At 35.5% G+C, this 22201-nt stretch overlaps 2 protein-coding genes across 2 annotated transcripts in view; one reads left to right on the forward strand and one right to left on the reverse strand.

Annotated features, from left to right (window-relative positions):
- The first annotated feature begins 878 nt into the window (after positions 1-878).
- The window catches only part of LOC111050183 (endoplasmic reticulum metallopeptidase 1), a 40045-nt gene continuing 18722 nt past the window's right edge, over positions 879-22201 (forward strand). The window contains exons 1-6 of the mRNA XM_039420272.1: positions 879-920; positions 2698-2901; positions 5304-5649; positions 17631-17890; positions 19513-19633; positions 21860-22171. Of these exons, the coding sequence (XP_039276206.1) occupies positions 879-920; positions 2698-2901; positions 5304-5649; positions 17631-17890; positions 19513-19633; positions 21860-22171 (1285 nt within the window). The remainder of the gene's footprint in view (positions 921-2697; positions 2902-5303; positions 5650-17630; positions 17891-19512; positions 19634-21859; positions 22172-22201) is intronic.
- On the reverse strand, positions 9420-11098 carry LOC120350054. Its single transcript, XM_039422142.1, has 2 exons — positions 10169-11098; positions 9420-10120 (listed from the first exon to the last, which is right to left on the reverse strand). Exon 1 carries the CDS (start codon positions 11019-11021, stop codon positions 10725-10727), a length of 297 nt encoding a protein of 98 aa, XP_039278076.1. The 5' UTR covers positions 11022-11098; the 3' UTR covers positions 9420-10120; positions 10169-10724.

Below are 22201 nucleotides of genomic sequence, written 5' to 3' on the forward strand. Positions count from 1 at the left end.
ATTTATAATTATTCAGAATAGCCCATATAACGTAACGCCCTCATAACTTGATCCCTAGCGAGATTTATCCCTTCCACAAAGAAGCTACATAGCAAAAACATTTGATCAACCAGCTAAGTTGTGTCAGAGTAAATATACCGTTAAATTATTTATTCAAGGTATCATGGATAATTTATTGTCTCTGATTGTATCCAGCTATTTGAGTCAATTAGCCTATAAGCTGAAATTTTAAAGCCTAATTATAGAATTTGAAATAAGCTAACTGCGCATGCTTGACTGCTGTATTCCTAATTATTAGGAATATCCTAATTATTCAGTCAGGCATGTGCAGTTATCTTATTTCAACTTCCGCCCACCCAGCACCAAACAACAAGGAATCTTCTCATTAGACCAATACTGTAGTTTCTCCTTGAAACTACTATTTCATAATTCGAAATGATTAATCACATTTATTATAATTTCTGGGAAGTAGGCTAATAAGCACCCAGCACCAAACAACAAGGAATCTTCTCATTAGACCAATACTGTAGTTTCTCCTTGAAACTACTATTTCATAATTCGAAATGATTAATCACATTTATTATAATTTCTGGGAAGTAGGCTAATATATTTTACTGAATATTGCTTGTTAAATTATAATTTTGTATTGTATTGGAGGTTAAAGTGTAAGAGTGGGCCGACTGCGCCCTCCTAATTTCGCCCTCCTAGTTATAAAATAAAGGCAGTCATTCTATTCTATTATTCTAGGTCCAAGTTATATTGCAACTATTTAGACACTAATGAAAAAATACTATAAGGCTAATCTACCATTGCAGTTTGAAATAGGTAGCAGACTGCCTTGTCAATCTATCACTCACTCATAATGTTACACATTCGCTATGCCATTATTATGTGGGGTGTACTGCCAGAATTTGGAGAGGGTATTTAAGCTCCAAAAAAAAGCTGTTAGAGCAATCAAAGGTATTATTTCTTTAGAGTCCTGTAGGAACCACTTCAAAGAATTAGACATACTAACCGTTCCCTCTATTTATATCTATGAGCTGATTATGCATGTTTTAGAAGAAAGACTATGACTAGAAATGCTGATTCGCATAAATACAATAAACGAAATAGAGGAGACTATGCTTCACACAGAACAGCTTTTTTGAGAAAAAACTAAACATTATGGGCCCTGGAATTTATTAGAAAGCTCCTACTCATTTGAAAATTTGTGCTGATATCAATGTTTTTGAGGAGGAGTTGAAAGTTTTTTGATGGTTGGAGTATTCTAATCACAGGAAGAGTTGTGTATAGGGGGATTCCTTGTGTGATTTTTTTTTTTTTTGTTTTACGGTATATAAATTTTGACAGTTCATATACTCTGATAGAGTCTCTGGGAAGCTTAAAAAACAAGCAAACAAACCATATGGTGAGATATGTTGATATTAGTATCCATAATAAACTACTAGAATAGTGTCCAAAAATATCAGTATTTCAAAAAAAATGTTTTGAATTGTCACACTAAAGGTGACATCATAGGTGTTGAAACTTTGTAACTTTTTAATAAATTCGTGATATCTTTAGACTATATTCTAGAGTTTTATAGAATAATTTACCTTTAATACCTTCTTCTTTATCCATTACCCACATTTGTGGGGGCGATGGCGTCATAAAACTCAATTCACGTACTATTTTATTACGTAATAATTTTGGTTTAGTATCTAACATTAAACGAAAATCCAATTAATATGATACTAGGCCCATATCAATTTAGGTAATAGTATCTTAAGTCACAAGGACGGGAAGGGGAGAGAATGATGTTTCTAGTCGAGGCGTTTGCCGAGACTAGAATTTCATTCGATCACTGCAAAAGACATTCACGTCCAAGTAACTTACACTATTTTTTGTCACAATAATCTAGAAAAGAATAATTATTGAGAAACATAAAACATTACCTGCTTGTGTTGACATTACTACATGCATTCCTTAGACCATTAATTTATAGAATAGACACGGCCAATTGTATATTCATACTAAAAGTCGATGAAGCCAACATCTCTACTGCCAAATCCACCACCTTGACGTCACAACAGTTTGTTGTGGTGTTTGTGGTGTTTAACTTACATTGTTGTTGAACAATGCATTGTGTTAGCTTGGTTGTGAGGTCAAGATTGGCGGATTGGCAGTAGATGTGGCTACAGAGGCTAGACTTCCAGCGCGTCTACTCTATAAATGGTCTAAGATGCATTCTATAACATAACCTAGTTTACAAGTTTCGAATCAGGAATTTCTTGATTGTACTTGACAAAACTTCCACATGTAGCGCTAAAAGGCGGTTTTTGTACCAGTTTTGTTGTTCTTAACTCGGAACTAGGAAACATAATCGACTGTAAAAAAACATATATGATTTTATTACAGTATATGCTGTAATGAGAATTATATGTTTATTTGTTCTACAATCAGCTGTTTACCGGCTTGATTTCATGGATGTAAGACAGCTGTAATTGAATGACAATGACAAAAAAAAATATTTTTTTTTATAGTAGCGCTCAAGGATTTCTCTGAGATTTTCTCCCTGTTGTCAATATTTGCAGTCGCCTAAGCTTACAGTGTAGGTGATAGTAGGCTATATTCATTTGGATTATCATAAATTTTCTTTCAATCCATTTTTTCTATTAATTAAGAAAATTCTCAACTGATTTTCTGTCTCTTTTCTAGAGCGAGAGGAGCGAAATCCGCTATCGTGCCAAGTTGCGACATGAGAGTCTTCTGCCCAAGCACTACCCCGACCAAAAACATGCCTTCCGCACCCTCCTCCCTGCTTCCACCCTCTGCTATCTCACCATCCTTGTTTCTTTTGTGCTCATCTTTGTCATCATCGAACAACTCGAAAAACAACTTCCCCCTCCACTCATGGTCAAGGTAAGTTACTCGTTGTTTTACTTATTTATTACAATATTACATAAAGTAACATTACACATATGCAAACTCCTACGAGTATGACCGCAGACTATGACTAGAGCTACAGTGCATAAAATATTCTGAGAATAGCAAGCACATAAGCAAACAATACAGTAGAAATACAGTCGAAATAAACTATTATAAACTTATTAATTGTTATTAACCTTCCGGCAGTCGCGCTGTTGTAAAAAGTACATCAGTATCAGTTTTTTTTGCTGCACAAAACTATTGAAGGGGTGGTGTCAGTGAATGAGTCCCCTATGCACTACAAAACTTTCCCCCATCACTCCACTGAGTTGCAGTAAAACCGAGCAATGTTCAGTCTCAAGGTGCCATTTAGTTGCGACAGTGCATAAGTTGCATTGTGTGTATAAGATATGGAAAGACTGTATACGGTACTGTAAACGAACCAATAACACAGAATTGATGGGTTTGCTTGATGTACCTTATTGTGCCATGAAATGGTCATTGGATCATCCAAATGTTCATAGGCGTAAAATGATCCAAGAAGATGAAAAAAGTAATTATACAATTTTAATCAATATGTTTTGACAGTAAACAGTGTACATAACACTTGGAAAATTGGATGATGTAAAAAATACAACACGCGACTGCTCGTGTGATTGAGTAGGGAGCGACTACCGGAAGGTTAAATTTTGACATTTTCGTGGCCTATTTTTAATGAATCACAAGTTTCACACTCGGAGAATTATATGGTGGACCAATCAGCGTAGCCTACAGTGATTGGATAGATACATAAAGGCTAATCAAATTTAGGTACAAATCAGTCAAACTAAGACCAATTTTGGTATATTTTTGGCTTCAAAATTTCTGAATAACTTAATTTATTCAAGTGCGGTGATATTAAGCGCAAAATTTGACTAAATTTGCTATTTTAATCATTCTAAATTCAAATTTCTAGCTAATATATATCTTGGGCAGAACTTTTGAACTTTAAATTTCCTCAGTAAGAACATAAACCTATTTTTTCGGACATTTCATTATTATCAAAATTGGGAACAGAATAGTTTTGGGCTATGCCTGTTGTTCGCCCGATCGTATTCATATGATTTTTAATTATATCAACGAATAAATAAATAAATAAATTTTATAAATTAAATGTAAATAATGAAACATATAAGGATTAATGAGATTTGTATCGTGGACGTCAATTTTGGCTTCAATGGACCCTCAAGACACGGTTGACACTCCGTAAAGCCAAGTAAACGTCAGACGTTCGATCAAAATTCGTTGTGTATGAAGACGCCGCTTTAGTTACATGTACCACTGTCTTCACAACCAATAGACGGCGCTCGTATAAGATAAGATAAGATATTTATTCAACACATCAGTTAAAAAAAACAGTTAAATATCGTAATAAAAACCATAAAATAAATACAGAAAAAGCAGGTATAGTCGAGACAACAGCGACCGCTACACGGAGTTTGTCCTGTGTTGTCAAAGTCTTCATGAGTTGCGCATAGAAAGCGTTTATTTGAATCTTTTAAATATTTATCCATACATTAATCATGAGGCATCATGCTTGTGCCAACATAGGCATCACCAGACACTATTGCAACAAACATATAGTAATCCTGTCAGATTGTCAGGCAGCCCTCAAGGCTCTTGACTCCAATGGAATCAAGTTTAAATTGGTGTGGGAGTGCCATAAAACACTCAGCAGGCTTGCATCACGCAATTTTGTGCATCTTGGTTGGGTACCTGGCCATATAGGCATAGGAGGTAACGAGCGTGCAGATGAGCTTGCTAAGCGGGGTCCCAATATGTCATTCTTTGGTCCAGAGCCAAGCTGTGGCATAAGCAAAACAACTGGCTCCGATACAACAAGTAAATGTTCCAGGGACTTACATCACCAGCAATGGCAGGGTCACCCTGGTCAAGCACTTGGCAAAAGGCTGCTGGCAGATGCAAGCCCTCGCTTTACCAGCTGGCTGGTGAGTCTGGGTAGAGGTCAGGTCAAGCAGTTGATTGCCCTGATAACTGGACATGGCCACTTCATTAAACATCTCCACACGATTGGACTCAGAAATGAAAGTCAGATGTGTAGGCTTTGTAATCAGTCTGAAAGACTGCTAAGCATATCATACTGGATTGCGAAAGACTTGGAGCTGGAAGGAGGGCTCTGTTTGGCTGCAAGCTACCAGGTGAGGAATGGGATGTTGGTATAGGGAAAAAACTCCTGGACCTTGTTAAGGACACAAAAGTTGGTTTTCCTAACATACTTGGGACACACAATAAGCTTCGGTTGACGTGTGAGGCTCTTTGAACCTTTGGATCTTTGAATCCGTCCCTTCAAAAAAATAAATATCCATTAATCAATTTATTTTGTTTCTTTATTGAAGGACGAGCCAGCCAACCCGCACCGTTTTATCGCCGAGCGCGCCAAGAATCACGTGGTGAACCTGACCAGTCTGGGACCGCGACCGACCGGAAGTTTCGAGAACGAGGTGTTAGCCGTCAACTTCCTGTCCAAGGAAATCAATTACATAATTTCGCGCGCCAAAAAGGTGCACCGTATCGTGTTGGATGTGCAGAAGGTGAGCGGCTCGTTTCCGCTGAGCTTCCTCGATGGAATGACCAGTGTGTACAGGAATGTGCAGAACGTTGTGGTCAGGATCAGCGGCGTACAGGAGTCTGCGCACAGTCTGCTCATCAACTGCCATTTTGATACGGTCACTGACAGTCCTGGTGAGTTGTATCTCTCATTAAGTTAATATGTTTTTCATGCCCAGTTTCACCAATCTTGGTCAATACATTTGAACATGGTCAAGACTTGTACGCTTTACAAATTTGCTCTGGAAGTATCGCTATAGTAAACGCAAATTGGAGAGGCGGGTGATGGTGGCACCATCTCTGAGTGAAATTGGTAAATTTCTTAAAGCTTTAAATTGCATAAGTTATTCTAAATATTGGAGATGTGTCAATCATATGACAATTTTAAAATTTAGAGAAAAACAAACAAATACTCGTCACTTGTACAATTACAACGGCTTAGTGAAGGCTTGAATTGGTGCTTGAAATGTTGATGTCCATTCAAAATTATTCAGAATAAAATTTATGACTGAATTAAAAAAATCTTGAAGAAATATATTCTTAATGAAAAGTCAGGTTATGATGACATTTAAGGTTAGGGCCACACGAGCGCACATAGTACGTCCGTTGCAACTTACTTTTTGCGGCCGTCGCCAATGACACCACACGAGTGTTGAGTGTGGTGCGTCAACGTCAGTTGGCTTTACGCAATGGAACCAGACAAAGCAATAACTTTTGCATGTCTCGACGTGCGTTGTAGCATTTCTGCGCAGTTCTTTAATCACCGTCCGTTACGACTTCCGTTACCTCATGTGTTGTCACCAATACACTTCTATGTATTTCTACAACGGACGTCAAAAAGTAAGTTGCAACGGACGCACTTTGTGCGCTCGTGTGTCTCTAGCCTAAATGTAAACAAACACGAAACAGACTAATACTGTTAAAACTTTTTTATTGCTTGAAATTCACCAATTTCACTCAGAGATGGTGCCACCATCACCCGTCTCTACAATTTGCGTTTACTATAGTAACTATTGCCATAGACATCATTTATTTTTCAGTGCACTCTTCAACCGTTTCTGAATTGACCATTTTCAAATGTCCTGACCGAGCTTGGTGAAACCGGGTATTAAAGTACAGTCTGTTGTGGGAGCCGAGAGACGATTTAAACAAGCATACTTGTGTGAAAGTGGGTATAAAGGCGGTTGCACACTTTTAAACAGACGGACGTTTTCAGACGGAGTAAAAATCCCTCACCAGGTTATAAGATAAGATAATATAAGATTCTTTATTTCGCATCCAATTTACAACAACAGAACAGCGCACAAAACTAAAAAAATATAGCAAATAAGAATAATAAAACAATACTTAAGACAACTTTTTAACCGAATAAATATGAAATTTGCTGATAATACTAATTGTATTAATTCTCATTATAGGATGATGAAATGTAATCTAGCACCGCTACTCTGTTTTACAAAAATACACCATAATTAATGCACGAAATAAGATACTGCATGCAAAGACCTTGCTGACAAGGTCACGTTCGCATTGCAGGAGCATCACTGAACAGAACTAAAGGACAGTTCAAAACAAGCAAAACTTGACTTAATAAATGATAATGACAATAGATAAAATATATTAAAGTTGAGAAAAGAAATACAATAAAAAATAATAAAAACTAAAAAATACAAAAAAAATAATCTATCCTGAATATAATTCAAAGAACAAAAGTACTGATAAAAATCGAGGTAGTCAGGCCAAGTTAACCAATAGTTTAAATATAACAATAATATAAACAGATTAAATCAAAGGCAAATGAATTAGGCTTACATCATCTAGCCATTTGATTAAATTCAGCAAATTGACGATCTTCAATGAATGAATGATTTTCTTAGTGTATATTTGCTTTTAGAGATATATCGATGATTTTATAAGGTAAAAGCAATATACACTAAGAAAATCATTCATTCATTGAAGATCGTCAATTTGCTGAATTAATCAAATGGCTAGATGATGTAAGCCTAATTCATTTGCCTTTGATTTAATCTGTTTATATTATTGTTATATTTAAACTATTGGTTAACTTGGCCTGACTACCTCGATTTTATCAGTACTTTTGTTCTTTGAATTATATTCAGGATAGATTATTTTTTTTGTATTTTTTAGTTTTTATTATTTTTTATTGTATTTCTTTTCTCAACTTTAATATATTTTATCTATTGTCATTATCATTTATTAAGTCAAGTTTTGCTTGTTTTGAACTGTCCTTTAGTTCTGTTCAGTGATGCTCCTGCAATGCGAACGTGACCTTGTCAGCAAGGTCTTTGCATGCAGTATCTTATTCGTGCATTAATTATGGTGTATTTTTGTAAAACAGAGTAGCGGTGCTAGATTACATTTCATCATCCTATAATGAGAATTAATACAATTAGTATTATCAGCAAATTTCATATTTATTCGGTTAAAAAGTTGTCTTAAGTATTGTTTTATTATTCTTATTTGCTATATTTTTTTTAGTTTTGTGCGCTGTTCTGTTGTTGTAAATTGGATGCGAAATAAAGAATCTTATATTATCTTATCTTATAACCTGGTGAGGGATTTTTACTCCGTCTGAAAACGTCCGTCTGTTTAAAAGTGTGCAACCGCCTTTATACCCACTTTCACACAAGTATGCTTGTTTAAATCGTCTCTCGGCTCCCACAACAGACTGTACTTTAATACCCGGTTTCACCAAGCTCGGTCAGGACATTTGAAAATGGTCAATTCAGAAACGGTTGAAGAGTGCACTGAAAAATAATATGATGTCTATGGCAATAGTTACTATAGTAAACGCAAATTGTAGAGACGGGTGATGGTGGCACCATCTCTGAGTGAAATTGGTGAATTTCAAGCAATAAAAAAGTTTTAACAGTATTAGTCTGTTTCGTGTTTGTTTACATTTAGGCTAGAGACACACGAGCGCACAAAGTGCGTCCGTTGCAACTTACTTTTTGACGTCCGTTGTAGAAATACATAGAAGTGTATTGGTGACAACACATGAGGTAACGGAAGTCGTAACGGACGGTGATTAAAGAACTGCGCAGAAATGCTACAACGCACGTCGAGACATGCAAAAGTTATTGCTTTGTCTGGTTCCATTGCGTAAAGCCAACTGACGTTGACGCACCACACTCAACACTCGTGTGGTGTCATTGGCGACGGCCGCAAAAAGTAAGTTGCAACGGACGTACTATGTGCGCTCGTGTGGCCCTAACCTTAAATGTCATCATAACCTGACTTTTCATTAAGAATATATTTCTTCAAGATTTTTTTATACCTCCTTTAATTTTCGAGATATCCGCTCTTGAAGGTGTGACAATTTTGAAGAAAACACGTTTGCCACCTATTTTTTTTCTATTTTTGCTCTTATAACTTTTTAAAAATCTACGGGAAAAATCCATGCTGATTATGAGCTTATAAGGCATTAAATTTCTTCAAATTGATGAAATCCCATCACTGGACTAGTAGCAATTCAACATAATTTGTCCTAGACTGACCTGATTAAGAACCGTATGGGATTTAGTGTGTATGAGAGCATTGTGAACTGGTTTTTTGTAACAATAACTAAATTGTAATGTAGGCTATGTCATGTATAGAATTAGGTAGGCTATTCTGTACATATTCGTGGTTAAGTGATAGAGTAGACATAACTGTCCAAACGTCGCCACCTCAACAAATAAAAAAGTAATTATGATTAAACGAAAATCCCAATTAAATGCTGTAAATCACCCCGAAGACTTCTGCTACTGCAAATATTGACAACAGGGTAAACAGCTAGATGGGAAATTATTCATTCATTAGCATTTTAACAAATACAACTTTCAATTTATTTCCATCTGTAAATAAAAAGTCATTCTATATTAGGTTTGAAGGAGTACATTCAATCAGCATATATGATTGTAATAATAGATCACATAAAACACAACATTTTATCACGGGTAACTAAATTATTAATATCATAGTCCATGTAATTTTTCAAATTATAGAATGGTCTTTCCTCAACCATTTGTTTATATTACTTTTTTATTTTATTGCTAGTAGTAACTCTAGATTTTTGTAGAAAGTTTATTGAACATCACACATCTTTTATACAAGTTATATAGCTCTTATGAGTTTTTGGAAAGCTTCTTCCCCGTCTGATTAAACTTTGCTTCTTTTCTCTCACACTACATTTTCTTTTCCATTTCATCGTTAATTTTCTTCCACCATTCCACACTACTTCTAGTTGGTCTCTTTCGAATTCCGATAATTATATTCCTCCTTCACTCAAGACTCTTGCTATTTTGTTTCTTTGCTTTCTTACTTCTTCTTCTTCTTCTTCTTCTTCTTCTTCTTCTTCTCCTCTGACTCTCCCTACCTTTTCTCCCTTTATCATTCCTTTCTCTTCTTTTCTCTCGCTCTATTTCTACCCCACCCCATCCTTCCTTCCTTTCCTTTTACACTACTTCTCCACGCCTCCTCTTCCATCCTCCCCTCCTTTCTTTCGTTCCTTTCACACTACTTCTTCCCCACGCCTCTTCCTATTTCTTCCTCGTCTCTCCTCCCTTTTCTTTCACTCTACTTTTCGCCCCTGCCACCTCCTTGCCTCTTCCCTCCTTCCCCCCTGCCTTTTGTGCTCTCCTCCACCCTCCACCTCTTCCCCTTCCTCACTTGTACCCCTTAGCCTCTTCATCTGCTTCTTTTCCTCTGACATTTTCTTGTCGCATCCTTTTTTCGTTTTCATTCTTCTTCCTTGCCTCTCCCACTGCTTCTTCTTCACTTCATTTCCTCTCATTCTTCCACACTCCTTCTTCTTTTTCCCACCCTCTTCTGATCTCTTCCAGCGCCCCATCCTTTCTCTCACTACTTTTACCCTACTATCCTCTTCTCCCTTGTCTCTATCCTTTCACCTACTTCTTCTTCCCTATGTCTCTCCCACTGCTTCTTCACCACATCCTTCCTATCACTCACTCTCTCTCTCTCCTTTCACACTACTACTTCTTGTCACACCTCTTCTGAACTCTTCTTCCGCCTCATTCTTTCTCTCACTCTCTCCTTTTACCCAACTTCTTCATCTTCCTCTCTCTTGATCTTTCTCCCACCTCTTCCTCCATTCCCTCCTATCCTTTCACACTACTAATTCTTTCTTCTCCCCTCCTTTCTTGATCTTTTCCTCACCCAATTCTCACTCTATCTCCTCTCCTTTCATCCTACTTCTTCTTTCCCTTAGCCTGTTCTTCTTCCGCCTTTTTCGCCGCAGCTTCTTCAGCCGCTCTCCTCTGCTCGGCCTCCTTCTGGTCGCAGACCAGTTCGCTGATGGCGCTTTCACAGTTCTTGGCGGCGTGCGCCAGCCCATAGGTTGCGCCCAGCAGAATCGGCCATCTGCGCCGACGCACAAACAGCAGACAGCCTAGTGCGCCAATCAGCGCGCCCGTTGTCATTTTCACGAGCGCATCGTTTGCGAACAGTCGCATCTCCTTGTTGAACTTGTCCTCTGTGCCCACCATTTTGTTTTCGAAAATGGATTTTCCTCACCACAGTTTATTTTTTATCCAAGAAATGCCTTCTAGCATTCAAATAAGCTTACTTCAATAATTAAGATTTTTCTCACCAAAAATTATCTTCTATCCAAGAAATACCTTTTAACATTCAAATAAGCTCAATTCTTGGAAGAAACTTTAAAAATTGGATCTTCCTCACCAAAGATTATCTTCTATCCAAGAAATGCCTTCTAGCATTCAGATAACCTTACTTTTAGTTTGATAGCTTAAAAATTGGATTTTCCTCACTTCAGTTTATCTTCTATCCAATAAATGCCTTTTAGCATTCAGATAAGCTGACTTCTTGGTAGAAAAATTTAGATTAGCAGAGGATAGTTCTTGCCAATAAAATATCCTTCTAATATGCTCACTTGTTTAAACGCTTTGTAAGTTAGACTCAAAGCTTCAAAAATTTGCTTTTTATAAGGAAAAAAATGTTTTTTCCAGAAATTTGTGAAATTACTTTCTGTTTTATAAAATAGCTTTCATCTAGGAAATGCCGTCTTGTATCTAGATGCGCTCATTTAAGGCTTGAGATCAGTAAAGTTTAGTTCATACCAAACTGTGTTTTGTGTATTTAGATGAGTTTACTTGTGTTATATAAATGCTTGAAATAATAGTTTCTATACCAGAAATTTCCTTTTGTATTCAGGTATGCTTAGTTGGTGACTCCAAGATTAATAAACTTTAATTTTCAATCCGAAATACTTACTTTGTTTTAGTTGTGTTCACTCGTTATATGGCGTATTTGAGTTAAAATATAAACTATCGGTTTAACAATTAACAAAAATTTAAATTGAGTTGAAAAACAACTAAAATTTTGAATCCTTTCCAACTAAAGCTTGTTTAGAGACTGCGGAATGCAAATAGAAAATTTTGTGTTTTGATATTATTCAGCTGATATTATTCTAGGGTTTGATTTACATCTGCTCAAGCTATTACAATACTTATCTTTATGTCAATTCTCAATTTATGCGTTCATCAATAAGCTTAATTTAAATAAATTTATTTGATTAAAAATAAAACCGAAATCTAACACTTAAATCGTTATTAACACTTTAATCAAATCGTTCAACTTGAGAAATGAGTTGTTTTGCTATATTTTAGTTTGAGAGTGGCCGTATTAATTTGATATAGTTTATTTAAATGAAAAGAAATTAAAATCTGCTGATAGACATGAAAATTATTAGTCCTTGAGCTGCGTTTACACCAAAGTTATTAACAAAATGTTAATAACTTAATCCTTATAGATTCTATTAGATTCAATATAACCTATCAGACATATGATGAACATAAATATTTATGTGTTTGTCAAGTTCCGTTCAATCTAATAAAATCTATAAGGATTAAGTAATTCACATTTTGTTAATAAGTTTGTTGTAAACGCAGCTTTAAACTGTCAATCATATGAAAACTCCAATTTGAGGAAATTCCTCTTACGACTTTCATTACTCGAGAGAATGAATTTATTACTTTTATTTGAAAGTTCAACATAATAATCCAGGGACACAGTGATGTACAGTGTTAGTAAATTATAATTTAATGTAATCAAAGGAAATAATTTAAATGACGGTTTCCATATTCTTCGTGTATTTTTTCTCTGTGGGTGTATGCCCTTAGCATTTTATGTGCTGTATTTTTTATTCGCATTCAGCAATGACTTACTACATTTTAAAATGTAAAACACTTTCAATTTTCATTGATGTTGTAGCCAATATAAATTCAAATTAGTTCCCGATATCGTTATCAAATTGCCACCTATCATAAAATTAATTTGTAATTTGCCAGTTTGATTAACTGATTCTTGAAAGCCATAAAATAACATCTGCATGTTATGAGAAATATGCTGCAAGTCAGATCGCTAAAAAATAGCTTTTCAGTCAGACCAGATCTACATGAATATAAATTCTATCTTCTTCTATTATAATATTATACCTATTATTATTGACTATTCGCATTGAAAATAATCAAATATTGCAACTTTTGATAGCATCTCCCATATAGTGTTTTTCTTGGGAGTGCCTAATTTCTCAAAAAGGCTGATTCTCACACATAAGTATCAGAGTCTGTGGAAATACAATTTCCATTAGTTGTAATTGGACTATTCACACTCAGCCCGACCGAGCGAATATGAATAGTCCCATTTGAACTTATTGGAATAATATTAAATCACTTTTTACTATTAGAAAAAACGACTAGCAGTCAGATATTTTACAATATGGAATAATATTCTCATATCACTGATCTGATATGTGAGAATCCGCCTTTATCGAGAAATTAAGCAACAATGTATTTCTATAAGCTATGTATTGTTTGTAGCTTTGCACTATTCATCCATTGAAATATAATTATGTTACTAGCAGGTAACCCGAGCTTCTCAAATGTCTAATTTAAAACTTGACAAACTGAAAACTACACCTACTGGAATCTTGAAGAATTTAATATAGATCTATAAAGCATCCTCGGTAAATTAGGAATCTATATGCAAATTTTCAAGTTGATCAGTTGATCAGTTTTCCTGAGAAAACTTTTTTTTTATAGCTTGATGATATTACATATCGAAAAACTTTGAAAAATATCACCAGTAGAAAGTTTATTTTTAGCCATTGCAAGTTTATTTTTAGTTCAGATGTGATGATGCGTCATTCGTGAATTTCTTATCCCGTATGTGTATTAGCATAGAGAAACAATATCATAAGGTATGCTAACGCTATTTTTCTCTATGGATTTAGTCAATTCTTTCCTTTATCATATTATAGATTACATAGAGAAATATAATATTATAATATACAGGGTGTTTACTATCTCCACCAATACTCTAGAGCATTGTTTCTGGGTAAGAAACATATCTAATTATCATATTTAAATTGTCCGGAAGTCTCCAGTTAGGTACTCACACAGCAGCCATTTTGTTTTTTTCACTAATTTTTTTTCTAAATAATGATTGAACACACGAAATTGAAACTTTGCACAATCATTTATAACAACTAGACAAATGTAACAAAAAATTATGATAATTTTTAAAATTTATAAAACAAAATGGCGGCTATTTAAAATTTTGTTTCTTAAATAACTCAGAAACCGTTGGTTTTACAAAAAATTTACAAGAATAACGTTTTTTAGTAAATTTAATTAACTATCAATTGGTAACTATAGAGATTGGACCAATGTTAACGGATATGGCCACTTTAGTGATAGGTGACCACTGAAAGTTTGTTGCAGTGCACACCAAGGTATGCTGATGAAGTCGCCTCAATGATGCAACAATCTCTACTTGCATTGCATGTTATTAGTATGCGATTTTAGGTCATTTCAAACAATAAAATAACGTTACATAACCCTCTAAAGGTTGGTCACCAACCACTAAAGCTGCCATATCTCAGTCAATATTGGTCCAATCTTAAAAAATCAGATACCAATCGATATGTAATTAAATTTACTGAAAAATGTGATTCTTATTTTGTTGAATATCAAATATAAATATGTACATGTATTGTATGCCAAGTGGAAATAAACGAATTGAATTGAATCCTTATAGTTTCAATTAGTGATTTCTAGGAGATTCCTGCTAATTCATTTAATAATTTTTCTTGGATAATACTGTATTTTTTCGTTTGTGAACACAATGAACGTGATATCATGCGTGTGGAATTGGACGTGCAATCTCTATTGTCTGTCTAAAATAATCTTCTATAGTGAGACTCATACTAAACTGTTGAGGCATAATTAAGGCATTAAGCATTCCATAAAATGACATCAATGCTTCACATTTAACAAAATCTCTCAGCATTCCTTATAAATAACATCAATACTACCCATTAAATCAATAGTGACATTCAGAAAATGAATCAATTTCAAAGCCGAACAATGACAGAGTTTAATAACAACACAGTGATTCATTCAATTGAGGAAATGAACGGCCTCGTCAGTTTTTCATTGATTATATATTAGTAGTGAGCATGTTTATCCATTTAGAGTAGACCGCTCTGCTTATCAACAAAGCAAACAATGATTATTTCAGGCTTATCTGCTACTAAATATTGGTTGAAAAAGTTCAGAGACAATAGTTATTACAACTACCGGACAAAGGAAATGAGCATTGTTGTATAAAAGCCTGCTAAATGCTGATTTACTGTTGTCCTTGGTAACTCGAAGAAAAGCAAGAAAGTTGTTTGTGTTGTGGATTACTATTTTTGACTTGAATTTCATTAAATTTGTTCTCATTTTGAATTGACATTAAATTTATTATTTTTAAAATGTAATGCATGGATGGTATTGATTAATAAATTGTAGATGTCCATAGCCAGAATATACGTTCCTTGAATGATAAGTAATTAATTAAAAATAACTTGGAATATTTTTAATGAATCACATACATTTTTCCTGATATTTTATTGTGATTGAACATTTTATATATCTTACTAGCCGTCAGGCTCGCTTCGCTCGCCATATCCGTCTACCCAGGGGGGTCCGCCCCCTGGACCTGGACCCCCGACTGGATCATCCAGAAATGGGATCAGCGGGCTCGCTTCGCTTGCCTGCATTTTTCATTTGAGCATGCTTCATTCCATCAGAAAGTTAAAGTACTGAGAAAACGCAGAAAAGCTGAGAAAAACGCTAATTTTGGGCGTATCTTTGACGTTATTGCAAATTCCTTCTAACACAACATAATTACACCCTAGCTGAGCTTCTGTACTAAATTTGAACATTTTCTGTTCATTTGTTCTCGATAAATCTGAGAAAACACTAAAAAACGCTGGAAAAACGCAGATTTTGGGCGTATGTTTGGAATTTTTTTCAAATCCGTTCTTAGTGCGCCTCTAAAGGGCCAACTGAACATACCTACCAAATTTGAACGTTTTTGGTCCGGTAGATTTTTAGTTCTGCGAGTGAGTCAGTTAGTCAGTGAGTGAGTGCCATTTCTCTTTATATATATATATATATAATATATATATATATATATATATAATAAAGAAAAGAACTGGTTTATATAAGTACAGGGTAGAAAATTCACGAATGACGCATCATCACTTCTGAACTACTGGACTGATTAACTTGAAATTTTACATATAGATTCTTAATTTACCAAGGATGGGTATAGGCCTATTTTAAATTCTAAAAGATTTCAAGTTTTTAATTAGAGCCTTGCGGAGCACGGGTTACCTTCTGGTCTTTAATATTGGAGCCTAGAATTTCAGTATCTGTTTAATTATAAATTGTTTAAATAACATGAGTATTGAAAATTGGATATACATGATATTGCTTGTTTTCAGTCTAATATTGTAAAAAAATTTATCAGTGTTTGAAAGTGAAACTGGCCAGTTTTGAATATTAGTTATGAACTTGAATAGCGTTCATAAAAGTAGTCAATTCAATTACCTATATGAATAAAATTAAAATTTTACTTCCCATTGTTAAATTGAGGCTGTTATACTTTATTAACTGTATATATTTCAACTGACTTCAAATTCAAGGTTAATATTTATTATAGATGGTGTATGTAGTTGGGGACTCAGAAGTCAGATTAACATTGTTTTAAATTTCTTTATATTTTATCTTTACCTATATTTTTAAATTTCTTTATTTTAAGTGCGTTATTGTGAATTTTTAGTGTTTTCTTATCATTCTGCTCCTCTTTCTCTGGCCTTTTACGTTCTTGTTCATATTTTTGCTGCTCCTTATTCTCTTTTTCTCCTTTTTATGAAAACTCAATTTTCTCTTTCCTAGCCCAATTACCATAGTTAAGGAAAGTATTGCTTTCCAGAAAAAAATTATGGTACCTCAATTTCTATATTTCTATAGGTTTCAAGGTCCCCTGAGTCCAAAAAAGTGGTTTTTGGGTATTGGTCTGTATGTGTGTGTGTCTGTGTACACGATATCTCATCTCCCAATTAACGGAATGACTTGAAATTTGGAACTCAAGGTCCTTACAATATAAGGGTCTGACACGAACAATTTCGATCAAATGCAATTCAAGATGGCGGCTAAAATGGCGAAAATGTTGGCAAAAACTTGGTTTTCGCGATTTTATCGAAAATGGCTCCAACGATTTTGATTAAACTTATACTTAAAATAGTCATTGGTAAGCTATATCAACTGCCACAAGTCCCATATCTGTAAAAATTTTAGGAGTTCTGCAAAGTTTGATTTTAGATTTCCAATTATCAGGTCTCAGATATAATTTAAACGGAAAATTTCGAGTGTTCGAGTGGAAAAGATTGAGCATGAAAATCTCTACAATAAATTAATGTCCAGTAACATTTTCACCTAAAATTGAAATAAGGTTGAAATTTGAGAAAATGTGATTATTCAATTGCAAACTGTTGGCAACTGTTGATTCTATTAAATCATTCACTATGAAGAGATAGCAGATTTCGTTCCAGTGTTATTGTCCTGTCACCAGCTGGCTCAGATCTTTGAATAGTAGACTTGAGATACGCGTTAACACTAGCGTCAGGTTTCATAACGCCAAGGAAAGTTGTGTGAGTGCGCCACACCAGATTTTTTTCTTATAATTTGTAAATGTATTGTGAATTGGATTGAATAAATTTTGAATTTGTGTTTTGTTGCGCCAAGGCGGCAGCGATGACGGAGCAAGTTGCGCCGTGATGCTAGAAATGCTGCGTGTGATGTCGCAGCGTGATGCGGCACTGCCGCACAACGTGGTGCTGCTATTCAACGGTGCGGAGGAGAACTTGTTGCAGGCGTCGCACGGCTTCATCACGCAGCACCGCTGGGCGAGCGAAGTGCGCGCCTTCGTCAACCTGGAGTCGTGTGGTGCGGGCGGAAGGGAGATACTATTCCAGGCCGGGCCTGAGCATCCGTGGCTCATGCAGGTCGGTAAAACGAACTTCACAAATACATAACCTAAATTGTTATTTCCCTGAACACTGTTGTACTTTTTGCCGGAAGGTAAAATTGGCAGACACTCTTAACGATACTGCAGACATGTCAAGCACATTTGTACAAGCGGAATTTAATCATACAATAAGTATATCATCAAAATGATAGGGAGAGGAAAAATAAGGTAACCTTGAGATATTCCTCTCCCAAATTTAGATAAGGTTACACATAATCCGAAAAAGGTTATGTCATGTTTGTTTGTTTTTAAAGCTTCCCAGAGACTCTAATCAGAGTATAGGAATTGTCAAAAATTTATAATACATACAGTATTACAAAAAAAGAAGAAAAAATCACACAAAGGAACCCTCTCTACACACAAACAAACTCTTCTGTGGCATAGAATATTCCAAGCATCAAAAAACTTTTTAATTCCTTCTCAAAAACATCGACATCTTCACAATTTTTCAAGTGAGTAGGAAGCTTTCTAATAAATTTAAGGCCCATATATGTAGGTTTCTTCTCAAAAAGAGCTGTTCTGTGATACAGTGAAGCATAGTCTCCTCTATTTCTAAAGTGCGAGATAAATTACTTTTAACATGAAGAGGAGAAACCCATTTTTCCCTCCACAGTTTGTAGCGTGGACACAGACGGACATCCTGCGCACAATTGGATGCGCCGTGTCATTTTGCTTCATGTTCTTTTGATGAAAACATCTCTGTAACATACACAAACCAATATACCTGCTGACCAGTACACTACTTGGAACATTGCCAGCAATTGATGGAGGGGAGTGTTGCCGCGTCGCGTTACAAAGCTCTCTCACTCAAGACACAAAAGAAGGAGAATGCTGCTAGGTAGTGGGAGTGATAAGTGGAGGATAGAGCATCGGACCTCTCCGTCTTCGAGAAAGAGCCGTGTTAAAAGTAATTTATCTCGCACTTGAGTATTGTATCAATGCGAATCAGCATTTCTAGTCATTGTCTTTCTTCTTCATGTATTGTTCACTTCACAAAATTTTCAGTCCTTAATTATTCTCACAAAGTAGATTTAAAATTAAACTTGTACAAGGAAATTCGATCTGAAAGAGCACACTAATAACAATATGATGTATTTGTTGAATAGGTTGAAACGTGAATGTTATTTATAAGGATAAATACGTAGTGGAGCGGAGAAGGTAGCTGAGGGGGTTGCAATAATCCATGTATCTGAATGCCTCCACTTCATTTTACCTTCTAACCTACCTTCGCCGTTCCACTAGGTTAAAACGTGGGTGTTATTTATAAGGATCAATAAATAGTGGAGCGGAGAAGGTAGCTGAGAGTATTTCAGTAATCCATGTATCTGAATGTCTCCAGTTCATTTTACCTTCTACCCTACCTTCACCGCTCCAATGTTTTCTGATACATTTGAATACATGCATTTTTCAAACACTCTCAGATACCTTCTCTGATACACTCAACCTTCGCCGCTCCACTATGTTTTAACTCTAGTTGTTGTATTATCGCCCAGGGTATCTTGGAGAATACTTTATCAGTAAAGTAAGATCCCAACGTTGAAACCCTAATGCTTCCGAATTTTTGTTGCAAATATTTCTGACAATATTTTTATGTTGTAGGCTTATGCAGAAACAGTGCCTTATCCTCTTGCTTCATCCTTGGCGCAAGAAGTATTCGAGAGCGGCATCATTCCTGGTGACACTGATTTCAGGATATTCCGCGACTTTGGCCATATATCTGGTGAATATTTTCTTTAGTTAAGATCTCATCTGCTTTATGAAATCTATTCTGAAATTCACGATAAAAATAGGGTCCCTGGAAAGGGTAACAGTATACCATCACAGTATTGGGGAAGCTGAAACAAATAAAACAAAAATTGTCCTAAGAGATAACGAGATCTCCTTAGTTTTCCCCGAAATACCACATCTTGTTATTTAATTATGCATAGAAAATGCATACATTGATAATGAAGCATTCAAATTTTGTATCAAGAGGAGTTAAAACCTTTAACTAATTTAAACTACCGTAATCTATTCCATTTTTCTCTTGCCTTGAATACTACAAGGGAGTGCTAAGCCGATCACTAACAAGCGTTCCTAACCACCAATTCAAGTAGAAGTGATTGGTAGCTCCTAATTGATGAATGAATGAATCATGACAGCCGCATGAAAATTTAAAATTTTATAGCACTGCCACTAAACCTGGAAGAAAATGTAGAAATGTTCGCTGATAATGTAAACCTTTCCTGTCATATAACACACGGACTTATCGTTCAAGCATGGAGTTATTCATTTACTTTTTACTTGTTTTTCATATTAATGTTACAATCTAATATATTGCGTTTACTTTGTTTTTAGATACTATGTAATGTATAACGTTTTTAAATAAATTGAAATTGAATATAAAGAAAATAAAAATCTCAGAACCCTTTTAGAAATATTTATATATAAATAAAAATAAAAATCTCAGTACCCTTTTAGAATGTCCGAAACATGTTGTGATAAAATATTTCTAAAAGGGTACCGTACTGAGATTTTTATTTTTCTTTATTATTTATATTACAAGTAGCCTTTCCTGTCATGTACAGGGCTATAAAAAATAGTGAAACTTGATTCTGGAACGATCCTCGTATATGATTTGTGCTTTGACTGATAAATGAAATATATTGTGTCCATGAGTGATTTTCTTTCTCCTTCTTCTTCTTCTTCTACTCCGCCCCAACAAAGAAGATTATAATCAATCAATCAATCAATCTCCTTCTCCACATCCACCTCCTCTTCTGCCTCTTCCTCCTCCTCCTCCTCCTCCTCCTCCTCCTCCTCCGATGCCTTCTCCTACTTCTCGTTCTTTTACATCTCCTGCTGCTCCACCTTCTTCTCACTTCCTTCTTCTCATTCTTCTATACGTCCGCCTTCTTCTCATTCTTCTCCTCTCTGCCTTTTCTCCTCATTCTTTTCCTCAGCCTCCATCTTCTTATTTTCCCTCCTCCTCCTTCTTCTTATTTTCACCATTCTTCTTCCACGTCTTATTCTATGAAGTTTAATTGATATACGAGTTGGATTTTATTGTATTTTTGGAAAATTACCATTGTTTTAGGCTGTATGGAATATTTGTATAACAATTTAATAGTGAATTGTAGGCCATTAGCATACAGAAAAGATAGCATAAGATGATATCCCAAGAGTGTTTATGTTTTAAATTTTACTGTTAACTCAATCTGATTGTCCTATAATGAGGTTCACATTATAATGGCAGTGGAGAAAGATAGGAGAACAACATTGCCGATCCTCTGTCTTATATAGATGGTTGCTGATACAGGTTTATTGATGTAATATTAATTGTTCATTCTCATTTCAAATAATCAATTATATTTTTCAATAATTTCACAATAAATTTTCATAATTAAGATAAAATATTTTGTTAATTCTACATTGTTAAAAGACGATCTAGCAACAGAGCAAAGCGAGAAAGAGATAGCGATATCAGTTTTGTTGAATGATAGACAAGAAAAGTAATACCATTTCTATAACAATACTGCCATTATAACGTGGACCTCACTATAGTAGTATATTTTTCGTGCACTACAATATGTGACGCTGGTAGTCTCTGATACTGTGCCATTCATAAGGCGCGTACAGATTTACGCGCCGCGAACATGAGCAATTCACTTTTAATCAGCTGATGCCAAGCTTTTTATATCTGTATCTTACCGTTTCTGTAAAAATACATATATAGTCAGCTGATTAAAAGTGAATTGCTCATGTTCGCAGCGCGTATATCTGTACGCACCTTTACACTCTCACCAAGCAGTAATAATACACATCAGTCGACAGTAATCGACTTGAGTTAGCAAAAAAGCGGCATAAAATTAAGAACATGAACGATCTATACCATGGGATATCATCTTATGCTATCTTTTCTCTATGGTAGGCCCTATTCGTTTCCTAAATCATCTCTCTTTTGCAGGCCTGGACTTTGCGTGGGTCACCAATGGCTACGTGTACCACACCCGACTGGACAACGCGGCGCAAATCCCTCTGGGCACCCTGCAGCGAACGGGTGACAACATCCTCTCGTTGACCTTGAAGCTGGCCTCAGCTGATCAGCTGGTGCCCTCCAGCAGCCAATCAGCTGCAGCCGGCAAGATCATCTTCTTCGACGTGATTGGCGCTTTCATCGTCTACTGGTCTGAACTGGTCGGCAATCTGCTCAACGTGGCTGTACTAGCATTCAGCATCTACACGCTCAACTTCAACATTAACAAGTCTGTCTCAGAAGGTAATTTCAACTTATTGGTGTAGCTTAAGG

This window comes from Nilaparvata lugens, chromosome 2 (genome assembly GCF_014356525.2).
Source record: "Nilaparvata lugens isolate BPH chromosome 2, ASM1435652v1, whole genome shotgun sequence".
NCBI lineage: Eukaryota > Metazoa > Arthropoda > Insecta > Hemiptera > Delphacidae > Nilaparvata > Nilaparvata lugens.